This window comes from Andrographis paniculata, unplaced genomic scaffold, assembly GCF_009805555.1.
Source record: "Andrographis paniculata isolate CXL003 unplaced genomic scaffold, ASM980555v1 Contig12END, whole genome shotgun sequence".
NCBI classification, from domain to species: Eukaryota; Viridiplantae; Streptophyta; class Magnoliopsida; order Lamiales; family Acanthaceae; genus Andrographis; species Andrographis paniculata.
In genome coordinates, this window is record NW_026137402.1 from 2,551,440 (window position 1) to 2,561,728 (window position 10,289).

At 32.0% G+C, this 10,289-nt stretch overlaps 1 protein-coding gene across 1 annotated transcript; it reads left to right on the forward strand.

Moving 5' to 3' along the window:
• Window positions 1–4,495: 4,495 nt before the first annotated feature.
• On the forward strand, window positions 4,496–7,311 carry LOC127255734 (subtilisin-like protease SBT1.6). Its single transcript, XM_051281443.1, has one exon. It carries the CDS (start codon window positions 4,735–4,737, stop codon window positions 7,048–7,050), a length of 2,316 nt encoding a protein of 771 aa, XP_051137400.1. The 5' UTR covers window positions 4,496–4,734; the 3' UTR covers window positions 7,051–7,311.
• The last annotated feature ends 2,978 nt before the right edge of the window (window positions 7,312–10,289 follow it).

Below are 10,289 nucleotides of genomic sequence, written 5' to 3' on the forward strand. Positions count from 1 at the left end.
TTTAGAAGTATTGACTTACTAACAATTCATTCTTCTTTTCCCTTAAAACAGGAACAATATCCAAAATAAAAAAAAAAAAAAAAAATTGGAGAATTGATACGGGTTTTAAATAAAATCATATTCCACTTATTTTTTTATTATTTTAGTATCAAAATATCGTATAGAATAAATTAGTATTTACTTACACAATATTTATGCTGAAGTGACATCATACTCTCGTATTACATAAAGCAATTTATAGTACCATATGTAGCATAATTTATAAAGTAATGCATCATTTACTTCTCCAGGAGGCGGCGTAGCTGGGATTGGCACGGAGAGATTTCTCATCGACGGGATTAGGGCTAGGGTGATTTGAATGGATGACGGGAGGCAAACGACAGCGGCGAGTGTGTGGTCGACAGAGGGAAAGGAAAGACGACGGCGGCGTGGTTGGGAATCATGCGGGAAGAGATCGCTCTGACGAGATTAGGGCTGAGTGATTTTTTTGCAGTGGGGGAAACTTACTGCATTGAGAGTTAATTAAATTAACCTTTGTATATTGCTACCTTAATAAAAATATTGCTGCAACATCATATTCTAACATTGTAAATATTATATCATATATTTATATTTAATAAATGGTTTATGGCAGCAATGTAAAAAGACGATGACTTGTTGTGAGCTCGTTTGACAAGATAGAATATTTTGAATTTATATTTGTAGGTCATGATGAAGCATATATTATGAAAAACAAATGCATCAACAAAAGAATAAGAATATAAGTCTTATTGTGCAATTGATTGCAATTTTGAAAAATGAATTACAAGAATTCAACGCCAGTGGCTGTGGGGAATTTTTTGAACAAATAACTAAGTTTTGTTCGGATCGTGAAATTATTGTCCCCAATATGAATGATGTCATCTTTGGACGATTGATCATACTTGTTGATGCCCAAAGAAAAAAAAAATGCATTTTTATTATTTTCGAGTAGATATTTTTTATACAAATATTGTATTTTATTTTTCTTAATTTATTATGAATATTATTGGGGTATTAGTTTAAATTATGAAATATCATTATTTTTTACAATGTTAGATTATCGATATTATTTTTAAAGATATAAATATTCGGTTTATTAAATCAAATTCGGAGATTTTGGTGAGACTAACATGTCTTAAATCTAGAAATTTATTTGTCACTTTTGATTAAGAACTGATTATTCATCTTGTTGAGTTATATTCAAATAATTATGATCAATCAGATTTATTACAATTTTAAACATTCTTTCGTTATGTGAGATCAGAACCAACTTTTAGTGACTTTTGTGATATTGAAGATCTTGTACAGAAAATTGCTCAAATGAATTGTAATAGTACTTCTATTTGATTTATGGACAAATTGAGTTGACATTGATTTCACCTCCGATAATAGCCACATTTAAAAGATTTTTCACAGTAACGAAGATTAACAAAAATAATTTGCGAAATAAAGATGAATATCTTAATGATTGTTTAGTATATTACATTAACAAAGAAATATTTGTAACTTTCTATTTAGTTTAATACATATTCCGTTTTAAAATCAAATATATTTTAATTAATGTATTTTTTATACTATCTTCGTCCCGCAAAAAGGGCAACATTCGTTTTTTGCACGTAAATTTTTCAATATTAGTATTATATTGATTTATAGTGAAAATGATAAAAAAAAAAAATCTCTATTAGATTGTATGATATAAAAGTAACGATATTTATATATTGTATTAGAAGTTTTAAGGGTATTAATTATATTGATAGATAGTACAATTATTAAATTAAAAAATTGTATCTTTTTTTTTGGATGACAAAAATGAATGGAATCATTCTCATGGGATTGAGGTAGTATTTAAATTATTTTTTTATACTATAATCTTTTATTTTATTTTTTTATCATTTTAGTCTTCCATTCCGCGAGGCAATAGTTCTCGTTTTACCATTGAATGTATATTGAACAATTATTTTTTTTTTGGTATACTTAGAGTGTGTTTATTGGGAGGATTCTCTCCAAATTTCAATATTGATCATTTTTTTTTTAAAAAAAAAATATCAAATTAAACATATAATTTTTATTTTTTATATTATATTAAAACTATATTTTATATTTAAAGTATCACATCATATAACTATTCAAATTTAAAATTTTTCATGTTCAAATATCAATTCAAACCCTAAACAAACACACCCACCCATATATGTATATTGAACTATTTTTTTTTTTTTGGATTAATTATGTCATTTTGTTGCACATGAAAACTAAATAAATAATGATATTTTAATATAATATATGGTAAATAAAAAGTAAAGTATAATATTATAAAAAATTAATTAAAATGATATGATAAATAGAAAAAATAGTGATAAATTTAATAATTTGTTAATGAATGAATAATATAATTATGAGTGAATAAAATTATTTATTATAAATAAATTATGTATAAATTTAACTAATAAAAAATACTATAACATAATTATAACTAATCGAAAAAGTTTTCTTTGAAAATAATATTAACTAAAAAATATATTTGTTCGTTCTAAGTTAAAATATTATTTTTACTATTTTCATTTGTCTACTCAAAAGTACCCACTTTTTATTTTAAAAAAAAGTAATTATATACTACTATCATCAAAGTACCATTTAATTTTTACTTAAATTATAAATATACTATTACAATTATTTTATACTTTCTCCGTCTAAAATAAAAGGGGTCCAATAATAATATTTATTTAATAAAAGTGTGTAAAATCTTTTGATATTTTTACCCTTAAAATGAGATATGCAAAAATAATAAAATAAATATTTTAAATTGAAATGAAGAAAGTAAATCAAATAAAAATATTATCAAAACTTCTCGAGTCACATTAATTAATAACATATTACTTTTTTTTCATACGCCAAATTTAAACATGTTTCCATCTTATCATATACTTCCTCGATCTCTTAACAATATATCTATATATTTATTTTGGTCTGTCTAGACCTGTCAAAACTTATTAACGGGGCGGATTGACCCACAATCCACCATAACCCGCAAATAGGCAGGTTGTTTGCGGGTCAACCCGTGGCGGGGTGAATCAAAATTTCATCAACCCAACCCAACCCACCGGCGGGTGGTAAGCTAAGTGGGCTAGCCCACAAACTTTTTTTTAAAAAATAATATTATAAATATTTTCGTAATTAATATTTAAAAATATCTAAAAATAGTTTTATTGTAAAATCTAAATAATAAATATTTTAAAATAAAAAAAATATAAAAAAAATTCAATTTCTAAATAGTACTCCCTTCGTCCCTTAACAATCTATCAATTTTTTTTCATTTTGGTCCGTCCCATAACAAAGTATTCATTTACTTTTTTAGTAATTGTATTGTCTACCTAACATTACAAATATCCTTCAAATTTACAATATATTACACAAATTTATTATCTTTATATCATACAATTAATTTAGTCTTTTTACATTTATTTCTACTTATCCTAATATAATACTAATATTTCTAAAACTCCGTGCAAAAAACAAATGAATATATACATATGAAACGGAGGGAGTATTAGTTAGTGAGTTTTAAAAAATTAATAATAAGAAATATTTTACAAATAAATCATAATTAATTTTATGAAACTGTATATTCTAAAATAAAAAATATTATAAAACAATAAAATGGAAGACGAACAAAACAAATGATAAAAAATCGAAATAAATAAAAGTGACATTGAGAGTTAGAAAATAAAAGCAACGTGTAGACAATATTGATTAATTTATTTAAGCTAATTTTATTCATCTTAATTAAAAATATATCTTTTTAGTAGATTAAAAATAATAATATATTATTTATTAAATAAAATGTACATGATGATTTTGATATTTTTTTCTCTTTGTAGGTTATTTATAAATTAATTGTATTTATAATGGTATATTTATAATTTACATAAAATTAAAATATATTCTGATATTAATATTTGATTACTTTTATTATAATTTTTTAATACGAAAGTAATTAAAAAATATTTAGTTGATACAGGTGAGTACTAATAATTGTATTTACTTAGCTCACGGATTAATCCCATTGCGGGCTAACCCACTTTCAACCTAAGAACCACGTGGGTTGGGCTGTTTAGGCCTGCATTTTAACGGGCTTACAAAATTACAATTCAACTCTCTTAAAAAGTGAGGCGGGATGGGCCAACCATACGGGCTCTCAGCCCATTTTGATGGCTCTGTAATAAAATATATATTTTTTTAGTAACGGTGCTATTTGTTATTGTTATAAATACTTTTCAAATTTATAATATATTACACAAATAATGTTAATTTTATATCATATCATATTAATAAATATATTTTAATATTTTTATCTTTATTTTTACTATATTTTAATAAATATTAATATTTTTAAAATTTTCATAAAAAATAAATTGATTGATAGATACGAGTACGAGAGGGAGAGGGAGAGGGAGAGAGAGAAATATTTTAAAATGTTAAATTAAAAACGGGGAATTCTTTGAGCAGAGGATTTAGGTCAGTACCATGAAGTGAGGTGAAGCTTTCTTTCAATGCCGCCTTGTCCGCAGCAATCTCTGCAATTCTCAGCTGACTCATCTGCCTCCACATGGCCGACGCACTACCCTACGCTTTTCCCCCAATTTATTGCTCCTTATTCAGTTACTCTAACGGCTAAATTAAAACCCTAATTTCACCCTCCCTCACCTCTCATCAATGGCGTCTCCCCCTTTTCTGTTCCTGCTGCTCCTCCTATGGATCCCCCTCTTTGCAGCCGCTCCCGATCCGACGGCTAAAACCTACATCATCAGAATCGACGCCTCATCCAAGCCATCCATTTTCCCCACCCACTACCACTGGTACACTTCCGAATTCGCTCAACCCACCGCCATTCTCCACGTCTACGACACCGTCTTCCATGGCTTCTCCGCCTTATTAACGCCGGACGCCGCCGCGTCCCTGGCCGGCCACCCCGCCGTCCTCGCCACATTCGAGGACCGCCGCCGGCGCCTCCACACCACGCGCTCGCCGCAGTTCATCGGCCTCCGGAATCAGCACGGCCTCTGGTCGGAATCCGACTACGGCTCCGACGTCATAGTCGGAGTCTTCGATACCGGGATTTGGCCTGAGCGCCGGAGCTTTTCCGATCTGAATCTCGGTCCCGTCCCGGCGCGGTGGCGAGGAATTTGCCAGACCGGCGTCCGGTTCACGGCGAATAACTGTAACCGGAAAGTCATCGGCGCCAGGTTTTTCTCGAAAGGTCACGAAGCCGGCGCCGGCGCCGGATTCGGAGCCATTTTTGGGGGAATTAACGAGACGATTGAGTTCAAATCGCCGCGAGACGCCGACGGGCACGGCACGCACACGGCGTCGACCGCCGCCGGAAGACACGTGTTCAAGGCGAGCCTCGGCGGCTACGCCGCCGGAATCGCGAAAGGCGTCGCGCCGAAGGCGCGACTCGCGATTTACAAAGTTTGCTGGAGAATCGCCGGCTGCTTCGATTCCGATATTCTGGCGGCGTTCGACGCCGCCGTGAACGACGGCGTTGACGTCATCTCCATCTCCATCGGCGGCGGCGAGGGCGTCTCGTCCCCTTACTACCTCGACCCCATCGCCATCGGAGCATACGGCGCCGTTTCGAGGGGCATTTTCGTCTCTTCATCTGCTGGAAACGAGGGCCCTAACGGAATGTCGGTAACCAATCTCGCTCCATGGATCACCACCGTCGGCGCCGCCACAATTGACCGGAATTTCCCGGCGGAAGTGGTCCTCGGCGACGGGACTAAACTTTCCGGCGTGTCGCTGTACTCCGGCCCGCCGCTGAACGGCAAAATGTACCCTTTAGTTTACCCGGGGAAATCCGGCGTCCTCTCCGTCTCCCTGTGTATGGAAAACTCGCTTGATCCAGCCACGGTGAGGGGCAAAATCGTAATTTGCGATCGCGGAAGCAATCCACGTGTTGCAAAAGGATTGGTCGTCAAGAAAGCCGGCGGCGTCGGGATGATCCTCGCCAATGGCGTATCAAACGGTGCCGGTTTGGTCGGGGACGCACATTTGCTTCCGGCTTGCGCCGTTGGATCCGACGAAGGAGATCGTATCAAGGCCTATTCGGCGGCAAATCCAACGGCCGCCACGGCAACGTTGAATTTCCATGGCACCGTCATCGGAACGAAGCCGGCTCCGGTGGTCGCTTCGTTTTCCGCAAGGGGCCCGAACAGCTTGAACCCGGAAATTCCGAAGCCCGATTTGATCGCCCCGGGAGTGAACATCCTCGCGGCGTGGTCCGACGCAGTTGGCCCGTCCAGCCTCGAGTCGGACACCCGAAAAACCGAGTTCAATATATTATCCGGGACGTCAATGGCGTGCCCGCACGTTAGCGGCGCAGCCGCCTTGCTTAAGTCGGCGCACCCCGACTGGAGCCCGGCGGCGATCCGGTCGGCGATGATGACGACCGCAAGTTTAGTCGACAACACAATGAATCCAATTCTCGACGAGTCGAACGAAAATCGCGCGACATCGTACGACTACGGCGCCGGCAATTTAAAGCTCGACTTAGCCATGGATCCGGGGCTCGTTTACGACGTAACCGACGCAGACTACATTAACTTCCTATGCGCAATCGGGTACGGCCCAAAGCCAATCGAGGTTATTACAAGATCCCCGGTGAACTGCCCGACGAAAAAGGCGTCGCCGGAGAATTTCAACTACCCATCGATCGCTGCCCTATTCCCAACCCGGGGCGGGGTCACGACAAAGACATTTATTAGGGTGGCGACGAATGTAGGCGAGGAGGCGAGCGCCGTGTATAGAGCGACGATCGAGGGGCCAAAGGGGGTCGCAATTACGGTGATGCCGGGAAAGCTGATGTTCTCGGAGGGTGTAAGAAAGCAACCGTACTATGTAACGGTAAGAATCGACGAGAAGAATGCGACGATCGGCGAGTCGGGGTCGGCGTTCGGAGCGGTGACGTGGACGGACGGGAAACATGTGGTAAGAAGCCCCGTTGTGATAACGCAAATAAACCAGATGTGATTGTGAAGTGAAAATCGAATTGTCTTAAGGAAATAAATAATTTGATATCATGTAAGTTTTTTTTTTTTTTTATATATTTATTTATTTAATTTGATGATGATCGTCGTCTTCGTCTTCGTCTTCGTCTTCGTCTTCTTTAAAGCTTGTTCTTGAAATGGAAGAAGTTGTTGGTTGTTAGCACTTAGCAGATGTAGTAGTAGTAGTAGAGTATGTATGTCTGTATTATCCTGGGATATGAGATGGCTATATTATATTTCTGCAGCTACTTGTGATATAATATTAATTAATTAATTAATTAATTAATTAATTAATATTTAGTTTGAAATAAATAAATAAGTGCAGTAGTGTGTGGTTGGTGGTTGTCTGGTGAGAACAACAGTCTACGGACTGGTGTGATTACAGATTTTTTGTCCTATATTTTCTTTCGAGGAGTAACGGTAACCCCTACAGTATAGTACTTGTATTTTTTTATTTACTCTCATTCAAAAAAATATATATACATATTCCCTCTTCCATCAAGGATGTTTTATTCGAAGTTGACGCCGAAATTAAAGAGTAATATTCCTTTCGTTTTAATACAATCGTCTTATTTACTATTTTTATTCATCCTAAAACAATAATTTTATTTCCATAAATAACCATATCACTATATAACTATCCTTACTTTTTCATTATTATTACACAATTGCCACTACTTTTTACACTAATACACTCACAATGGACAAAAATGTCTTTTAAATATACATTTTGCATATTATTAATATAATATCAATATTTCTTAAATCTCATGTCCAACACAGCCGAGACTATAATTCTGGGACGAAGGAAGTAGTATTTAAATGACAGTAGATATAAAGTATAAGATAAAAGACTAAAATACCTTACTTTTTGAATGATTTTAAAAAGTATGTTAGAGTAATAATTATAGATAATTTGAAAAAGTAGAAATAATTTTGTTATAAAGTGGGGACTGGTTACTAAATAAAGAAACAAGACAATTATTTTGGAACAGACGAAAATGGGAATGGAGGGAGTATATTCTTTTTATACTCCCTCGGTCTTGCAAATGTGTGTTCATTTGATCGGATATTGATTTTAATAAAAGTGAATAATAATTGTTATTTTTTTATAGTAAAAAAAATATAAAAGTGAATAATAATTGTTAATTTTTTATAGTAAAAAAATATAAAAGTGTAATAATTTTTTACTTAAAAATGAAACATAAATATTTTTTTATAATAATCCAAAAAGGAAAGTGAACATAGATATTTCAATGACCGAGGAAATATAAGTAATAATACATTAATATCAAAATACATTTCCTTTTTATTTAAATTGCATATATATTATATACATACAATTATGTTTTACATAAAGTTAAAAAAAGACAAAAATAATATCTTATACATTTTTACTACCAATAAATTAATATTATTTTTAATTTACTGCAAAACTCCAAAGAGAATGATTATGAGACGGAGGGAGTATTATTTTACCTATTTCTTATAAAAGTGTTCAGATTTATGTAAATACAAAATTTTATAAAAATTATAATTAAAAAGTAATTAAAGAGTATATCAATAAAAATAATATAATATAATAATAATTATTATAAATTAAATTAAAATAATTTAATAATTTAATTAATATTAAAAATTTTAAAATGTGATTAGAATTTATAATAATTTTTTTAAAAAAAAACAATTATGTGAAACAAACCAAAATAAAAATATTGAATATTTTATGAGGAACGGAAAGAGTAAAATATAAGTATAAAATTATTTCAGTTTATTATATTAAAAAAATAATATTTTCTCCATTCCAATACAATATTCTTGTTTCTCATTTGTATCCGTCTTAAAACAGTAATGTTATTTTTATAAATAATCATATCTTCATAAATATATTTTTATTTTATTTTATTATTTTTACAAACTATCAATATTTTTAAAATCTCGTATCCAATGCAAACAAGTCTATTATTTTGAAATGAAGAAAATGTGTTTTTTTTAATTTGAGAACTATTTAATTAATTTTTAAGATAAAATTATTTATAATCAATATATGATTGAAAAGGTTTGCATCATATTGTCTTAAAAAATAAAAATCATTAAATACATATATTAATATAAATTCATACTATTATTAATTTTAAAAATTTAAATTTAATATATAAATATTACTTCCTCTGTCCCAAACAAGGTGCAATATTTGTTTTTGGCACAGATTTTTAGGTGGGTAATATTAAGTAGAATAATTTAGAAATTAGGTGATGTGATGGAGAGAAAAATATATATTTTATTATTTTATTTGGATAATGTGAGGGGATAAAGTGTGTGGTAGAAATTATGTATAATTAATTATTTCCTATTTTAGAAATGTTGTATGGTGTTTGGGACATACCAAAAAGAAAATATTGCAGAGTGTTTGGGACGGAGGAAATATTATATTTACTATCCATCAAATTAAAAATATCAAAACTCCTCAAACTTAAATCAAACTTATACAAAATAACATATAAATTCATTCAAATGCACATAAAAATTCAAATAAAACCTAAAGTCAAATCCAATTTTTCCCGAACCACATAAACACACCCTAAAAATACATTGCTTCCTCCGTCCATTGAAAGTTTACCATTTTCTATTTTCATCCGTCCCAAAACAAGGTTACTATTCCTTAATTTAGTAATTGTACTACCTACCTAATATAATAAATACTCTTTCAATTTATAATATATTACACAAATACTATTACTTTTATATTACACCGTACTAATAGAAGTATTTTTATTTTTTTTACTTTAATTTAATATAATACTAATATTAGAAAATTTATGTGAAAAAAATAAATGTGACTAGGACAGGGGAGTATATAATGCACATGTTGTGGGTTCAGGAGCTTTAAAAAATATTAAATGCACAGGCCCCATATAAAAATGAAATGATAGGAGAAATAGCTTTTTGTTTGGATTATTATTTGGATTTGGTTTGAAAGTTTGATAATAATAAAAGTTAGATTGATTTTTCCTTTTTTTAATATAATGTGTGCTTGTTTTTGTAGTTCTACTATTAGATTATATATATATATATATATACACACACGTATATATAAAAGAATTGATATAAAAATAATATTGTATTTTACATTATTAATTTTTCAAATATGTAATGTATATATTTTATGTTAATATCTACATATGTAGGGAAAAAATCAACTCTGATTCCAATATAATTAAA